At 35.7% G+C, this 18,625-nt stretch overlaps 4 protein-coding genes across 4 annotated transcripts; 3 read left to right on the top strand and 1 right to left on the bottom strand.

Moving 5' to 3' along the window:
* The first annotated feature begins 41 nt into the window (after window positions 1-41).
* LOC127264485 (coatomer subunit alpha-1-like) lies at window positions 42-5,240 on the top strand. The gene is made up of 3 exons (XM_051294034.1): window positions 42-409; window positions 1,320-1,814; window positions 2,095-5,240. Exons 1-3 carry the CDS (start codon window positions 202-204, stop codon window positions 5,034-5,036), a joined length of 3,645 nt encoding a protein of 1,214 aa, XP_051149991.1. The 5' UTR covers window positions 42-201; the 3' UTR covers window positions 5,037-5,240.
* A 2,512-nt stretch (window positions 5,241-7,752) lies between these two features.
* LOC127264415 (zingipain-2) lies at window positions 7,753-10,617 on the top strand. The gene is made up of 5 exons (XM_051293944.1): window positions 7,753-8,303; window positions 9,162-9,397; window positions 9,479-9,619; window positions 9,801-10,238; window positions 10,339-10,617. Exons 1-5 carry the CDS (start codon window positions 7,874-7,876, stop codon window positions 10,402-10,404), a joined length of 1,311 nt encoding a protein of 436 aa, XP_051149901.1. The 5' UTR covers window positions 7,753-7,873; the 3' UTR covers window positions 10,405-10,617.
* A 544-nt stretch (window positions 10,618-11,161) lies between these two features.
* Window positions 11,162-12,554, bottom strand: LOC127264416 (uncharacterized). Its single transcript, XM_051293945.1, has one exon. The coding sequence runs from the start codon at window positions 12,202-12,204 to the stop codon at window positions 11,344-11,346; it is 861 nt and encodes a 286-aa protein (XP_051149902.1). The 5' UTR covers window positions 12,205-12,554; the 3' UTR covers window positions 11,162-11,343.
* A 4,546-nt stretch (window positions 12,555-17,100) lies between these two features.
* On the top strand, window positions 17,101-18,430 carry LOC127264328 (thioredoxin H-type 1-like). Its single transcript, XM_051293803.1, has 3 exons — window positions 17,101-17,252; window positions 17,877-17,999; window positions 18,089-18,430. Exons 1-3 carry the CDS (start codon window positions 17,172-17,174, stop codon window positions 18,218-18,220), a joined length of 336 nt encoding a protein of 111 aa, XP_051149760.1. The 5' UTR covers window positions 17,101-17,171; the 3' UTR covers window positions 18,221-18,430.
* Window positions 18,431-18,625: the final 195 nt, after the last annotated feature.

Below are 18,625 nucleotides of genomic sequence, written 5' to 3'. Positions count from 1 at the left end.
GCTTACTTAAATTCCTGTACCATCTATCTTCCAACTACACAGTCACCGTTGCTACAAAAATCCCCAATTTCCCTTGACGGATCTACGATAGGGTTTGGATCTCGAGTCTCGATTGGGGTTTCGAATTCGTTTTCACAAAGCTGGATTCGAATACCTCTGAATTCTCCTTTGTTGGAGTGAGCGAAGGGATTAGTTTCAGAAATGTTGACGAAATTTGAGACGAAGAGCAATAGAGTGAAAGGTTTGAGCTTCCACAGCAAGAGGCCATGGATCTTGGCGAGTCTTCACAGCGGCGTCATCCAGCTATGGGACTACCGAATGGGCACTCTCATTGATCGATTCGATGAGCACGATGGACCTGTTCGGGGCGTCCATTTTCATAAGTCGCAGCCACTTTTCGTTTCCGGAGGTTTGAGTTCGAGATTTCAATTATTGGTTTTTGCCCGAGTTTTTTGCGATTACGTGTTTGGGGAGGCTATGTTGTTTTAGGTTTTGGATCTGCTGGTTGTTTTGTTTATTTCTGGTGTTTTATCATATAATGTTGGAATACATAAGTTAGATATACTTCGGTTTATGGAAATTTGATTTGGTGACTACACTTGGTAGACTCAGAGTTGTATATAAGTTTACACTGCAGCCTCGATGCATAGTTAGATTTTTTATTTATTTATTTTCTGTTTTGAAATTTTGGTATGATTGAATCAAAGCAAAGCTTGGTTGAAATATGATGCTTGGAGGATTGTATTTGTAGAGTAGTGGGGGGTGGTCTAGGACTTAGTCCTTTGTTAAGGTTGTATTCTTCAATTCATAAATGTTCAGTATTTGATTAACTTCATAAGGTAGGGATCTTTAGCCATGGCTATAAAGCACTGTACTTGATGAATTAGTGATCATACAACCGAGTGTTGTAAATGTTAAACTAGTGGTTGGTATCTTGGGTTTTCCTTTGTTAATTGACTACTGCCGGTTGGTAAATTTGATTTATTAATGGAAGGCATATATCTGTTTGTTTTAGGTTTAGATACTGTATCCATTTAAGACTTTCATGATGTTAATGTCTAATGAGCATTGATAAAATGTAATTGTTCCGTGGGGCATGCTATATAGCTTATTCAAAAGAATGTGTATGTATATATATTAAATATATAACATCATACTTCAAAAGAAGCTCTGGAGATTAGTTGTTCACTAATGTTATTGAAGGCACTGATCTGTTGAATTGCTTTATGATTGAGCTGGGTTTTTTTATATATATTATTATTATTTTTTAATTGATATCGAATCATATTCTAATAAATGTCAATTTTTGGTTGATCTAGGTGATGATTACAAAATCAAGGTATGGAATTATAAATTGCACCGATGCCTATTCACGCTTCTTGGCCATCTTGATTATATCCGAACTGTTCAATTTCATCATGAGTATCCCTGGATAGTAAGTGCCAGTGATGACCAGACAATTAGAATATGGAATTGGCAATCAAGAACTTGCATCTCTGTCTTAACCGGCCACAATCACTATGTCATGTGTGCCTCATTTCACCCCAAAGAAGATTTGGTTGTTTCAGCCTCTTTGGATCAGACTGTTCGTGTTTGGGATATTGGTGCCTTGAGAAAGAAAACTGTATCCCCTACAGATGATATTCTGAGATTGCCCCAAATGAATACCGATCTCTTTGGTGGGATAGATGCTGTTGTGAAATATGTTTTGGAGGGTCATGATCGAGGGGTTAATTGGGCTTCTTTCCACCCAACTCTACCTCTGATTGTTTCTGGCGCAGATGATCGGCAAGTGAAAATATGGCGCATGAATGGTATGCCATCTTGACGACTAATACATTAGCATTTTACATGGCTATATCATATACGGTTAGAAGATTCATAGTGGCTTGCAAGAATATTGTATATTAAGTATGCATTCATTTTTGTTATGTTTACTTTTTATGATGAGAGATTGGAAATCTATGTTGTATTCGTCTCTTGAAATTTTCTCGGCATTATTGTACTCTGCTTGCATATTTTCTTCAAATTATGTTTAAGTTTTGGCGTTCTGATTCTCATCATTATTCATATCCGATTACATTTTCGTCTCAGATACAAAGGCCTGGGAAGTGGACACATTGAGGGGGCATACGAACAATGTTTCTTGTGTTCTGTTCCATTCAAGGCAGGACATAATTGTATCAAATTCTGAAGACAAGAGTATTAGAGTTTGGGATGCAACTAAAAGAACAGGCTTGCAGACCTTCCGAAGGGAGCATGACAGGTTCTGGAATCTTGTAGCCCATCCAGAGATAAATCTTTTGGCTGCCGGCCATGACAGCGGCATGATTGTTTTTAAGCTGGAGAGAGAACGTCCTGCTTTTTCTCTCAGTGGTGATTCAGTCATCTATGTTAAGGACCGTTTTATACGCTCCTTTGAGTATTCAACTCAGAAAGATACCCAGCTGATACAGATCCGTCGTCCAGGTTCGAGTGGCTTGAATCAAGGACCTCGAACTCTATCTTATAGCCCTTCTGAGAAAGCTGTTTTAATTTGTTCTGATGTGGATGGGGGTTCATACGAGCTCTATGTCATCCCAAAGGATGGGTATGGGAGATCCGATGTAGCACAGGATGCAAAAAGAGGTGTTGGGGGGTCGGCAGTTTTTGTGGCTCGAAATAGGTTTGCTGTGCTCGAGAAGACAAGCAACCAGATTCTGGTCAAGAACCTGAAAAATGAAATTGTGAAAAAGAGTGTTTTGCCTATTGCTACAGATGCTGTGTTCTATGCGGGTACGGGAAATCTGCTTTGCAGGTCCGAGGACAAGGTTGTCATCTTCGATCTCCAACAAAGGATTATTCTTGGGGATCTCCAGACGCCTTTTGTTAGGTACGTCGTTTGGTCTCATGATATGGAGTCTGTTGCTTTACTGAGCAAGCACTCAATTGTTATTGCTGATAAAAAGCTTGTGCACCGTTGCACACTTCATGAGACAATTCGAGTCAAAAGTGGAGCTTGGGATGATAATGGTGTTTTTATCTACACTACACTGACTCACATTAAGTACTGCCTTCCTAATGGCGATTGTGGAATCATCAAGACGCTCGATGCTCCACTATATTTATCGAAAATATATGGGAACACGATCTTTTCCTTGGACAGAGATGGGAAGAACTGCCCTATGATCGTCAACTCAACTGAATATATATTTAAGCTTTCCTTATTGAGAAAGAGATACGATCAAGTTATGGGGATGATAAAAAATTCCGAACTGTGCGGGCAAGCAATGATCTCTTATCTTCAGCAGAAGGGCTTTCCGCAGGTGGCACTTTACTTTGTAAAGGATGAAAGAACTCACTTCAACCTAGCCCTTGAAAGCGGTAACATCGAGAAGGCTCTCGAAGCTGCTAAAAAGATTGACGAGAAAGATTACTGGTACAGATTGGGCGTGGAGGCTCTTCGGCAGGGAAATGCCGGGATTGTTGAGTATGCATACCAGAAAACGAAGAACTTCGAGAGGCTATCTTTTCATTATTTAATAACTGGTAAGCTCGACAAGTTATCGAAAATGATGAAAATTGCTGAAGTGAAAAATGATATTATGGGCCAGTTTCACGACGCATTGTATCTCGGCGACGTGCAGGAGCGAGTTCAGATTCTGGAGAACGTCGGCCACTTGCCCCTGGCTTATGTTACGGCTGCTGTCCACGGTTTCCGTGATATAGCCGAGCGTTTAGCTTCCGAATTAGGGGAAAATGTTCCGAATCTTCCAGAAGGAAAGAAAGCTTCTCTTTTAATACCACCTCCTCCAGTACTGTCTGCTGGAGATTGGCCTTTGTTGATGGTCAGTAAAGGCATCTTCGAGGGCGGCCTGGACGATACTGGCAAGGAAGAAGACGAGTACTATGAAGAGGCTAGTGCTGATTGGGGCGAGTCTTTGGACATCGGCGAGGCAGACAACTTGCAGAATGGTGATATTACCGTCGTGCTCGATAAAGATACGCCCGAGGCGAATGACGAGGAAGGCGGATGGGATCTCGAGGACCTGGATCTGCCTCCCGACGCAGAAACCCCGAGGGCGTCTAAAGGACCGTCCGTATTCGTTACCCCTACGACGGGTATGCCTGTAAGCCAGATATGGGTCCAGAAATCATCGCTTGCTGCCGACCACGCGGCTGCCGGAAACTTCGATACCGCTATGCGATTATTGAGCCGTCAGCTGGGGATACGCAATTTTGCCCTGTTGAAACCGCTATTTGTCGATGTTCACTTGGGCAGCCACAGTTTCTTGCGCGCGTTTGCTTCAGCGCCGGTGATTTCACTCGCAGTCGAGCGGGGTTGGAGTGAATCGGAAAGTCCGAATGTTCGACGCCCGCCGGCTCTCGTCTACAATTTCTCGCAGCTGGAAGAGAAACTCAAGGCTGGATACAAGGCTACGACTGCCGGAAAATTTTCGGACGCACTTCGACATTTCATGTCGATTCTTCACACGGTTCCGCTCGTCGTGGTCGAAACGCGACGGGAAGTCGACGAAGTCAAGGAGCTGATCATCGTCGCGAAAGAATACGTTCTCGGGTTGAAGATGGAGCTGAAACGACGGGAACTGAAAAATGACCCGGCCCGACAGCAGGAACTCGCTGCGTATTTCACCCACTGCAACCTCCAGCTCCCGCACGTAAGACTCGCGTTGCAGAACGCGATGACGGTTTGCTTCAAGGCGAAGAATCTGAGCACTGCCGCCAATTTTGCGCGGCGACTTCTCGAGGCGAATCCGAGCAACGAGAACCAGGCGAAAACGGCTCGCCAGGTTCTGCAGGCGGCCGAGAGGAATATGACGGACGCGACAGAGCTGAACTACGACTTTAGAAATCCTTTTGTCGTGTGTGGGGCGACGTATGTCCCGATTTACCGAGGGCAGAAGGACTTCGCGTGCCCGTACTGCACCGCACGTTTTGTCCCGGATCGACATGGCCAGCTCTGCGCCGTCTGCGATCTGGCGGTTGTCGGATCGGATGCATCGGGATTAGTGTGTTCGCCGGCACAGGTAAGGTAATGTATAGAGAAACTTTTTTCTTGAGTTCATCATACATAGATATATATATATATATATACACAGATATACATAGATACATTTGGTTCGTATATGATTAGATGTGTAGTGAATAAAATTTGGTGTTAGATTTTGATTTGGAGTGTATATTGCCGTAGTGTTTTTGCAGTGTAATGCATAGTTAGTTTTATACAGCTCTTGACTTTATGTCGTTCGTGTGAAGGCTTTGTTGAAATATTTTATTTTTCAAATATTCAATTTTTTATATAATTCTAAACAATTTTTTATTTTTTAATTTAAAATGATTTTTAAAAAATTTAGAAAAATAAAAAATAAAGTTAAAAGTTAAAATAAAAAATTTAAAAATTTTATAAATAAACAAATAAAAAAAAAAAAAACAACGCCATTTTTTGGGCGTTTGTGTTTTTTTTTTTTTGTTTTATGATAGATTTTTATTATTTAGGTAAAAGATATTTTTGTCTTGAGTGTATTACTGTGTAAAAGAGAGTGACAATTGTGTAATAATAATGAAAGAGTAAGGGTAGTTATACATTTAGTAAACAAGTGATGAGAATTTATTTTATATTTAAAATATCACAATTTTTATTTTTATCACGTTAAATAATTATTCAAATTCAATTTTTTATTATTCAAAACTTAAACTTAAAAATTAAAATATTTGTGATGAGAATTTTGGAAAGTGCAGTTTGACAATGGTAGCAGAAAAGCATATAAAGAGCAGAAGAAAACAAGCATAGCATAGAGAGGTTGAGTGAGGCAGTAGCAGATGAAAGTGAAGGATCGAGATGATTAGCACAGGAGGAGACAATAACTAAAAAGGCTTGAAAATAATAATAATAATAATAATAATAATAATATTTGTGTTTTCGGTCATCACCCTTGAAAATACGATTACAACACAAATCATTTTTTAACGATAAAAACTTCTAAAAAGGCTTCCAGCGGTAACAGGTTCATTATGTTTTTCTTTATTATTATTACGGTAAATTGTTTTTTTAATCTCGTAACTGATCCCTTATTATTTTAGTTTAGTAAGTGGAGTACGTCGCAAATTAGTTTCATAAGTGAAAAATTTTCGTTGTTTAAGTCCTCCGGCGCCGGAGATGCCCGCGTGGCTCGTCGAAAGCTACGTGTCCGCCAGGTCAATGACACATGGCGGACACGTGTACTTTATTTTATTTTTTAATTTTTTTAATTGGATCAAATAAAAATATTATAAAAAAACAAATAAAATTAAAAATAAATTAAAATAAAAATAAAATCCACGTGTCCGCCAGGTGTCGCTGACCTGGCGGACACGTGGCCTCCGGTAAGCCAACCGGGCGTCTCTGGCGCCGGAAGACTAAAATAGCGAAAAATTTTCATTTATAAAATTAATTTGCGACAGACTCCACTTAGACAACTAAAATAATAGGAGTCCACTTACGGAACTAAAAAACAGTTTATTATTATTATTATTATTATTATTATTATTATTATTATTATAATATAATTTTACTATTTTTATTTCTTTTATAAATAAGTTCACTATTAATTCTTTATAGTCTCTCTGCTATCTAAAAATTAGATTATACATTTTTAACACCAATTATAATATAAGTATGTTTTCTTTGTATTTTATAATAAAAATAATAATAAAGGAGTATATTTATTTATTATAAAATAATTATTATTACTAATATATTTTTAATTATTTATTAATTATATTTATCTTTAGAAAAATGTTTTTGTGTCCAATAACCTAGACATAGATAGAATAGAAGAAGTATTAACATTGAAATTCTATACACCAAAAACAAATGAACAACCACACTAGTATATACGTCCTTCGTCCCTTAATAAAATCTATTTCTCTTTTGCATATTATACTCAACATTAAATAAAGTATTATGTTTTTATTATTATTATTTCATGATATTAGTATTATAAGATATTAATAAAAATATTTTTATTATTTTTTTAATTTGTAATAAATTTTGATACTCCCTTTCGTCCCGTTAGAAGGGTAACGTTTGTTTCGCACGTAGATTTTTTAATATTAGTATTATATTATATTGTAATAAAAAATACAAAAATACCTCTATTAGTATGGTATAATATTAAAGTAATGACATTTGTGTAATATATTATAAGTTGAAAGGGTATTTATTATGTTAAGTAAGTAGTACAATTACTAAATTAAAAAATGATAACAACTGACGGAAATAAAAAATGGTAACCTTTCAATGGGACGAAGGAAATATAATAATTAATATTCAAATAGCAAATAATAAATAAATACTTAGTTACGAGACATATGAAGTATTTTTTAAAAATCACTTTGGGTGTGTTTACTTGTAAAATTTTGATCTAAGTTTGAGTTGAAATAATTATTTGATATGATATAAATATATATAAATATGTATTTATATAATATTTTGAATATAAAATTTAATTTTATTGTAATATAGAAAATAAAAAATTATTATTTAATTTAATATTAAAAAAATAAAATAAAATATCAAAAATTAAAAATTAAAAATCTCACAAATAAACACACACTTTGAAAAATATCATAAATTCGAAATATAAACAAACGCATAATAACTGCCTACGGAACCGAACCACCAGTCTCCAAAACTGATCAACAGTGGTCGTTTACAACGTGCTCCACCAGTCCCTTTTCAATTGGCTATCTCATTTACCAATCCCACACCATTTACGTGTTCGATCATCCATGGCTACTCGCCTCGCCCATATATAGGCTCTCCACATTTCCAGGAACCACAGCTACGGATCGGATAATCTTTTTTAAAAAAAGCGAGAGAGAGAGAAATCAAATGGGTGGTTGTTCGTGGCTGTTATCGCTTTTCATAATCCTGCTGTTTCTTCAACTTCCCGCCTGCAAATCTTCATCCATTTCCGATCTCTTCGACAGCTGGTGCAGAGAGCATGGGAAATCGTACTCTTCCGAGGAAGAAAGGGAGCGCAGGCTCAGGATATTCGAGGAGAATTACAATATCGTCACTGCGCACAACGGGAAGGGTGATTCGACCTTCACTCTCGGTCTCAACGTCTTTGCTGACCTCCCTAACCATGAGTTTAGGGCAAAGTATTTGGGGCTTTCAGTTCCTGCTACGGATTCAGTGATCAGACTGCGCAGTGAATCGGATGAGGATTTGAGTGTTGTGAAGGATTCTGATATTCCATCTTCTCTCGATTGGAGGTCAAAGGGAGCTGTTACCGAGGTGAAGGACCAGGGTAGTTGCGGTGAGATTTTTTTTTTTCACAGTTTTTACTTCATTTTCTTCCTTGAATTTGCTTTTCTTCCATTGATGAGCTTTTGGAGTTATTATTCTGCTTTCAAATTTCAATGGTTGAATTATTCCTTGTTTGACTGATAATTGCCTGCAGTTTCTCATTCTGATGTTTGATTTGTATCTGCTTTCCTGTGTTCTTCAATCCTGATCTAATTGATTCACTGATTTCCTTCACTACATATTGGCTGTTCTTCCTGCGTAGTCTAGTCGATTATCCATTTTCAAACTCACCTGAATATCTGTTTTCAAATTTGATGCTAATTTTTATTGGGTAAAACTCAGGCTCTTCGAATTACATATAAACGAACTTGAGATTGTTCTCATTAAGAATTTAGTTCGAACATTATCCATTGTATATATATCATCAAGCTAACTAGCTGAATTCGATCTTTAATGAGCCAAGCTTTCGAGCTTAGTTCAAATAACAGCTCTAACTGGAAACTGTTCCGACTTATAGTCGAACAAGACTTCTTAGGGATCTCGTTAGGTCTAACTTAAGAAGCCGAGCGATTACTACAAACTAACTAGCTGAATTCGAGCCTTAATGAGCCGAGCTTTCAAATAACAGCCCTAATCGAACAATTTGTAGTCTAACAAGACTTTTAGGATCTTGTTTGCTTCTTAGAATCGAATTCTATCTATCGTCTGTATAGACTCGAATCGTATGAATTGCATCTAAATGTTTACTCTGATGTTTTCTGATGCAAGTTTTTCGTCGATGGAGTGGTTGTCCGTAGGTTTCTTTTTCTCGAGAAATTATCTTGACATATTTGAATTTTGATCCGCTGTGCTATTTTACACCTTGAAGGTGCGTGTTGGGCGTTCTCAGCAACGGGTGCGATGGAAGGCATCAACCAGATTGTCACGGGATCGCTCGTCAGCCTGTCCGAACAAGAGCTAGTAGACTGCGATACATCATACAACGACGGCTGCGCGGGAGGGGTCATGGACTATGCTTTCCAGTTCGTCTTAAAGAATAAAGGGATCGACTCCGAGAAGGATTATCCCTACCGCGGTCGCGATGGACGATGTGTCAAAAACAAGGTAGAGATTCGAGTCGTTAAGTTCTATTTCAAACGCCTTCTAACAATGGTTCCTTTTCTGTTTCTTTCGTCGATATTGCAGCTCGAAAGGCGCATCGTGTCGATTGATGGCTACACCGATTTACCTCTCTGGAACGAGAAAAAGCTCCTGCAAGCCGCCGCAGCTCAGCCTGTCAGCGTCGGAATATGCGGCAGCGACTCAGCATTCCAGTTGTACTCCAGGGTAGGTTGTCCAAACCTCGTACCTTAATTCATCGACTATATATATATATATACTCAAACATAACACATCTCGATTTTCATCACCTAAAAGTTTAAACTTTAAAAGAATACTTATTATTTGTTTATATATATATATATTATGAAGTCAACCAACAGACTGACCGATGAATGTTCGAATGCAGGGCATATTTTCCGGGCCGTGCTCGACTGCTCTAGATCACGCCGTCCTGATCGTAGGCTACGACTCGAAAGACGGAACCGATTACTGGATCTTAAAAAACTCGTGGGGAACACAGTGGGGCATTGACGGATACATGCACATGGCGAGGAACACCGGCAAGGCGGAGGGAGTCTGCGGCATCAATACAATGGCGTCGTACCCCATCAAAACGAGCCCCAACCCCCCGACTCCCCCGCCCACCCCTGGCCCAACCCAGTGCAGCATTTTCACATTTTGCGCCCCTGGGGAGACGTGCTGCTGCTCGTGGTGGCTGCTCGGGTTGCTCTGCATGGAATGGAAGTGTTGCGCGACCGAATCTGCCGTCTGCTGTAAGGACAACCTCCATTGCTGTCCGCAGGATTATCCCATTTGCGATACCAAGAGGAACTTGTGCCTCAGGGTCGGTTTGTTTCTTACCCTTGGACAAATTCCGGTTGTTTTCTTTTCCTTTTTTTGTCAATCGCAGCTGATACTTGTGAACAATGTGGTGGTTGTTGCAGCGGGTCGGCAACACTACGGTGGCGATGGGAAAGCAGCTTGGGAAGAAAAGCGTCTCTGCGAGTTAGATAGCTGAAGTTACTCTTACAGGTATTATGCTTTACGTTAAACTGATTCTGTAGTAATATTTGGTTCTTAGATCTGGAGTCAGTCCTTGTGTTACTACTTGCTACGACCATATGGATATGATGTCCTATTGTGCTAGAGAACGTTAATAAACCTAGTTAGTAGTAATAATGCAGAATCGATTAGTTAGATGAATCGATATATGATTCACCGTAGTGATTACCGCACTTCAAATATAGTCGAACAAACACATGATGAATAAACATTACATATTCAGTATGGTCCGATAGCACCTCAAATATAGTCTATAGACGGACAATATAAACAGATTAGACATAAATGTAGCCCACTAACAACAATACTCTATTGTAACCGTAAAGTCATGAATTTAAACCCTCTAATGGCTTTGGATCTTGTTTGCTATGCATATTTTACCTAATATGATTTACTTTGTCAGGCCAAATTTATAAGTTACTATGTTCAGTTGAAATTTACCTACTACGCATTTGAAGAATAACGACCGCGAATTTTCACATCATATAACACAATAGTCTATGCAGCACATATAATCATTGAGAAAAGGTTACGACGCTCATTTGGAAAAATTAGCACACGTAGAAGTATAGAAACAATATTATATGTGTATTGTGTGTAATAAAAACATGTTTGATATAAGAATATGTCATTCGCTAAAATCAATTCCGTCGTTAGTTTTATTGTTAAATATTTATATAAAATGATATGTTGTCAACAATAATATCGTGTGCAAATTAGCACTATAGCTGCCGCCATAATCATTGATGTCAACGTATATGTTAGTACAACAACATTTCAACAACTAATAAATAACCAGAATGGTATGTATACCATTACAACTTTACTATGTAGAAGTACATAACAAAAAATGAGTTTGTAGACAGTCCAAGTCTAACCTTGGAATGTCACAAGGAGGAAGACGGGAAAACATCCTTAACGGCGGACGCCGCCGTGAGGTAATTCAAAGTGTGCCTCAATGTCTCCTTCTCCCGCCTCAGCCTCGCCGCCGTGTCCTCCATTTCCAGCAGCGCCTGCTGCTCCCTCGGCGCCCCTTCGAACGTGCTCCCCACGAAGAACGAAAACGGCGTCGGAAAAAGGTTCCGCCGGAGATCCCGAACCGCCGCCGCGGCCTTCCCGGTCAGCCGGTTCGACAACCGGATCACGTCTTTCATGTGCGCTTCCACCTCGCCGGCCAGCGCGTCCAGATCCCCGACCTCGCCGGACGGCGGCGGCGACGACGGCCGGTCCTCCAGCCACGTCACCGCCGCCACCGGATACGGTTTGGTGCGGACCAGACCGGCGATGCGGAACCGCTCCTGACCCTTGCAGATTAGGAAGAACCGGTCGTCCTTCAGGCGCTCGTGCCTGATGACCTCGCCGACGCAGCCGACCTCGGCGGCGGAGCCGCCGCCGCCGCCGCCGGCGTAGACTACGCCGAACCGGAGATCGGAGTGGAGGAGCGTGTGAACCATCATTCGGTACCGGAAATCAAAGATTTGGAGGGGGAGGACGGCGCCGGGGAAGAGGACGATGGGGAGGGGGAAGATGGGGAGCTCGACGACGTCGTTTGGCCTGGGGAAATTCGCGCGGCGCTTCTCGGCGGCGGAGCAGGGAGAGAAGGTGGACTGGTTCTGCCTCCGCGCACGGCGGCGCGTGGAGATTGGAATTAAGGGATTGTGCAGACCTTCGGCGCAGCTTAAATGGGGTTTCTGAAAAAGTAAATACGACGGCGGCGGAGGCAAATGTAAGAGGTGAGGTAACGCCATTGCCGACGAAGATTTTATTTGAATCGGAGCTACGATTTGGTAATGGATTTCAGGAATCGATTGACTGATGGTTTGAAAATTTTGCGAGGAAGACGATTGAATCGAGGGGTAGTCGAGGGTGGAATATAGGGGGCCAAAAGGGTTTGACACCGGATAGATCTGGACCGTTGATATTCCAAGGTCGATGATATTCCGGGATCATCTGGAAATCATTTGGGATTTGAGGATAGAGTTGTTAAACGAAACGTCTCCGTTTCGGTTCGGCTAAAGTTCGCGGATCTTAACGAGCTGAGTCGAATATTTATTTAATTTTTTATTTTAATTAAAGTTTTATTTTATAAAAATTGCACATTAGTCCCTCATTCATTAAGAGTTTGTTTGTTTGGGGATTGAATTTTAAATATACTATTCATTCTATTTTCTTTTCCCAAAAATATTAAATCAAATATTCATATTTTATTTTTTTATATTATACTAAAAATTAATTTTACATTCAAAATATCACATCAACATCTATTTATATCACATCATACAATTATTCAAATTCAAAAATTTTACTATTCAAATTCCAACTCAAAATCTAAACCCCCAAACAAACACACCCTAAGTCCATCGTTCTCGTAATTTCTCTGTGTGCAGAGGTTGAGGTAACTTTTTTTTTTTTTTTTGATTGCTAATTATATTAAGAGTAAACTGTTTTTTTTTTTTAGTTATGTATCTCATCTCCTTTATTATTTTAGGATTTTAAGTGAACTATATTTGAAAATAGTCTCGTAAGTATTTTTTTTTTTGCTAAAATAGTCCTCTGGTGCCGGACTTGTCACGCTAGCAATGACGTGGCGCTGACGCGGATAACATGTCATATCCACGTAGATTCCGCGTCTCAAAATCATTTTAACGAAAAAATTTTACTTATAAAACTATTTTCAGATAGAGTTCATTTAAATGTCCTAAAAATGATAAAGAATGTCATATATAGAACTAAAAAAAATTACCAAAATATTTTGTAAAATAATTTTTTTAAAAAAATTCCACATATGTGCTGACGTGACATATACATGGCGTGACATGTTAGTCACGTTAGCGCCACGTCAGCAACAACGGACCAGCGTGACAAGTCCGGCACCGGATGATCATTTTACCGAGAAATTTTTACTTGTAGAACTATTTTCAGACATTGTCCACTTAAAATTCTAAAATGATAAATAAGGTCAGATACGAGACTAAAAAAAAAGAGTTTAGTCTTAATACTAATAAATAAAGGACTAATGTGCAATTTATATAAGATAAAAACTTTAATATAAATAAATAAACACGTGTCATATGTGATTGGTTGGTATAAGAGCACACACTATGGTCTTGCTCTAAAATGAGCCTCTATTGACAAATTATCTGAGGTGACAAGGCAATTGTTCGAAGCCAAGCAATTTTTGTCACAGTGCTCTTTTAATTTCATTCTCACTTTACACTTTTTACATTTTATTTAATTTTTTTAGATCTCAATTCTTTTTTTTTTTTGATATGTCTATTTTATTTTATTTTTTATACTATATATATATTTTAACTCTAAGCTAAGAACATAAAAGAAATTATGATAAAAGGATTAAGATTTTTTTTTTATTTTTCTCATCTATATGTATGGAATTCTTAAAATTTTATTTTAATTTTTAATTTAATATAGTAGTTGAATATAATATATATATATATATATATATAGATTATAGACTAGAAATACGAAAGATACATATAAACTGTTTTCAAATGTATTTCAATTTTAATTGATGTAGATTTGATAAGTAGTTGTTTTTAATATATTTTTAATTAAAGTTAAATTTGAATATGAATTTTGTGAGATTTTTATTATTTCCATCAATTAAAGTTTTATGTTTATTTTTGTTTTAGTTATTACATATCATTTATTTTATACTACTTTTTTAATAGTATTGTAATGATAATAATAATTTTTTTAAAAAGTCAAATTATGTGATGGGGTGGAAAATTGGGTAAAAAATAAAATAATAAACAAATCAAAATGTGTTTTATAAAAGTTAAAAGGTAAAAATAAAATAAAATACTTATTAAAAAAATTAAATATTCAATTTAAAATAATATATTTTATAATTTTATATAATTCTTCGTATCATATATAAAAAATCAATTTATTCAGAAATGTTGAGTGAACGGAATCTCTCTTTTTTTTTTTGGTATATTTATTTTTATTATGTATTTTTAAAATTGTTTATTATATGTTTTAACTAATTTTATGCACATATATTTTATTATTGATCTATTTTGTTATTTTTATTTTTTTTTTAATTTTTATTATGTATATTATTTTTTTGAAATAATTTGATTCGAGTAGTATATTTTATATATATATAAAAAACTATAACTATTATTTAATTAAGAAAATAAATTATTATATAATTTAATATAAAAATAATACTCCTCTATCCTATCGGAAGGGTTGTCATTTATTCTTTGTACATAGATTTTTTTTAATATTAGTATTATATGGGTTAAAGTAAAAAAGACAAAAATACCCATATTAGTATTGTTTAATATAAAATTAATATTATTTGTGTAATATATTATAAGTTGAAAGAATATTTATTATGTTAGATATGTAGTATAATTACAAAATTATGAAATTGTAATCTTGTTTTGGGACGAACGAAAATGAAAAATGAAAATTTTTCAATAAGACGGAGGGAGTATGTATATAGCACGTGTTACAAATTAATACTCCCTCCGTCCCAAAACTATAGTCTGAGTTATATGTTTGGCAATTATATTGATAGTGGGTAAAAATTATGGGTAAAAGATTTTTTTACGAGTGTATTAGTGTAAAAAGTAGTGACAATTGTGTAATAATAATGAAAAAATAAGAGTAGTTTTATAGTGATATGTTTATTCATGGAAATAAGAATATTGTTTTGAAACGGACAAAAATGGTAAACGAGACTATTGTATTGGGACGGATGGAGTATTTTAATATTAATACATAATTATTGTTTGATAGAACAAATAAAATCTACCCAAACATAGTGCTCCTTAAATGTCAATTTTCAGATAATTTTCTAATTATGTTTTCATTTTCTTATTACTCTCTATACATTAATTCGATCTTCTTTAATTTTTATTTTTACAAATTTATTCTTTTTTACTCCTCATTCATGTAAAAATCTCATGTACTCTCATTTAATTTTCTTAATCATTATTTTTTACATGCACTATAAAGCACTAATTTTTATATTTTAATTCTATTTTTTATTCATTTAAATATAAAATAGAAAATTACAATAACAAAAATTATAATTGACAATAAAAGAATCATATAAATAAATAAATAATAAAAAAGTACTGCTAACTCTTACATTATAATTATATAAAATATTTATAGAAAAAAATATTGATCTAAATTAAATATAAGTATGATTAATATAATAAACAAACTGAAAATAATGAATTTTTATTAAATGAAAATATTTTTCTATTATAAAAACTAATATATTGTAAAAAAAATTGCAAATATTATTGAGTCATAAGTAGATTGATTTTATATATAAAAATTCATATCATAAAAAATAAATAAATTGTTCTATAAATAAGCAAATAACAAAATTAAATATTATTCATATAAGTGTTTCGGATTTATTTGCGAATAAAAATATGAATAAAAAGTTATTTAGATGGTAAAATAAAAATTTGATAGGTAAAAATGTGTAGTAATTATAAATAAGGAGTTATATAGAATAAATATAGACCTAAATGAAAAAATAATATGGATAGAAACCGACAGAAAAATAATTTAGGAGTTAGAAAATTTTAAGAGAATTAACCCATCCTTAAATTGTATATAAAGAATGAGAATAAACGAGAGAAAATGGGATAAAATCCACTGCTCTGATTACTTGTGAAATTTTATCAGTAATTTTATTATTCAATTTTTATTTATTTTTAAAAATCTTAAATTAAATAATTATTTTTTTAATTTATTTTATTAAATAAAAATTTAATTTTATATTTTAAAACATCATATAATATATATCTATATTAAATTAAATAGTTATTTCATTTAAAAAATTACTCCATCCGTCCATTTACGAGGGTTATATTTACTTGTGTTTAAAAAATAATAATATTTTAATTATAGTGAGTAGTTAAAAGTAGTGCAATGATATTTTTGTCCGTGTAAAAGTAAGGGTATTTGTGGAATAAAGTATGGTATTTTTAATAAAATGTAAACTTTGTAATTGAACGTCCCAAAATACAAACATATAAACTTTGTAAACAGAAGGAGGGAGTATTTTGTTTAAAGTCAAAACAAAAGATCATATTGTTTAAAGTAAACACGACAGCGATCCTTAGATTATTGTTTCTATGCATAAATAGCGCGTCGCGCCGACAGTAGCCGCGTTTGAGAATCTTGTTACGGTGTGATTGTTTGTGCTTAAATTTTGAGTTGAAATTTAAATAGTAAAAAAATTGAATTTGAATAATTGTATGATACGATATAAATATAAATAAGTATTGATGTTATATTTTAAATGTAAAATTAATTTTTAATATAATATAAAAAATAAAAATAAATATTTGATTTGATATTTTTGAAAAAAAAAATAGAATTAATAGTCTATTTAAAATTCAATTCCCGAAGACAAACGGACCCTTAATATCTCCCACGTGTGGCCGCATGGCGACCGTCGAAATTTGACCGTACAGAATCCAACTAATGGCTACACGACAACATCATGATAGCGTTGCTCCCTTACTCGTTGACTCACTTTGAGTGGCATACATGTAATTAAATTCAAAGACCGGCCCAAACTCGTCAATTCGGCACCGCCTTTATTGGCCCTATATAAAGAGACGATGGCCAAGCCTCATTCTCATTGCATTCCTCGCTTGCAACGAACGCGTACTTTAAAGAGAAAGAAATAGGTGGTAAAAGCGGTTCATTAGTAATGGCTACTCCGGAGGTGATTGCCTGCCAGACTGTGGAACAATTTGAGGAGCAGAAAAACAAGGCCACGCCGGGACAAGTGGTAATTTTGATGAACCTTCGATTTTTGGAGTGATTAATAAACTGTTTTGCCTGTTTATGTTGCGTTCTGTCGATTGTATTTCGGTTTTCGCAGTCTTTGTTTCTTTGATTGGCGTATTCCTAGGGTTTGCACCGGCCGGTGCTGTGTTCGTCGTTCGTGTTGAATACTTTTCATTTTTTTACCTCCTACGTTTCGGTGCCTCTGTAGACTGTAGAGTGGATGAAGAGATTTCAGTTCATATTCATGTAGGAGAATCGATTGCTTGAGATTAATTAGTTTTCTTGTTTGTGTATTTCCTGGTTTTCGGTGATTTTGATTTTCACAGATCCAAATTGCTTATCTGTTGAGGAAATCGATCCAATTTTATACCTAGGAAGTAGAATTTAATATTTGTTCCGTGTTCACTTTCCCTAAAGTGAGAAAGTTGTTGATGGTGAATCATTGACAATTGTTGACCCGAAATATGTGTGATTGGGAACAGGAAACTCCCTTTTCTTTGTACATTGCTATTCAACTAAGTCACTGTTCTTAATTCTTCCTGCATCGGCATCTTCAGTTGTTTTTTGTTCATGTTATGCATTAAAGCTCCAAAATTAACACGAGAAACCAAAAATTCGTGCTCAGGTGGTCATTGATTTCACTGCTTCATGGTGCGGACCATGTCGCTTCATTGCTCCACTTTTGACTGAGCTTGCAAAGAAGCATCCTCAAATCATATTCCTGAAGGTTGATGTTGATCAGCTAAAGGTACATTGATGTTGCAAACCTTTTTCTTTAGCCCTTGTTTGGTAGAATCAATACTAATTTTTCTGACTCCATTAAATCGCCTTTTGCAGCAAGTTTCTGCTGATTATAAAGTAGAGGCAATGCCTACCTTCGTGTTCCTCAAGGATGGGAAGGAAATTCATAGGATTGTTGGTGCTCGGAAGGAGGAACTTCAGGCCAAAATTACTGAACTTGCTGCTTGAGATAATGTCAAGATGTAAGTCTATATCGGCACCATGCTTTTATTTTATGTATTTGATCTTTGCTAAGACTTGATTCCCTGCCTTGTTTGGGTATGTATGTTGTGTTATTACATATATTTGCCGACTGTAATGTGGCCTTGCTTGAATGGTTTCATGATGTAATAAAACTTGTGTGTGAAATTTAAGGGAATGTTTGGTTGTTGTTTGAAATTAAGAAAAAAAATAAAAATTGTTTCTTTATTGAAAATTGTAGAGAATGAGTTTGATTTATTTTTTTTGGAAAAAAGAACTACTCAGCCTTAAGTGTGTAAGGCATTAGCTGCCGATTGCGGGACTATTGTTTTTGATTGATCCTTCTTCTTAGTTTGGTATATTGTCTTTTTAAGTTTTTGATTAGCATCAATT

This window comes from Andrographis paniculata, unplaced genomic scaffold (genome assembly GCF_009805555.1).
Source record: "Andrographis paniculata isolate CXL003 unplaced genomic scaffold, ASM980555v1 Contig70END, whole genome shotgun sequence".
Taxonomy (NCBI): Eukaryota; Viridiplantae; Streptophyta; class Magnoliopsida; order Lamiales; family Acanthaceae; genus Andrographis; species Andrographis paniculata.
The sequence above is the reverse complement of the archived record's forward strand: the minus strand, read 5'-3'. Positions and strand labels throughout refer to the sequence as shown.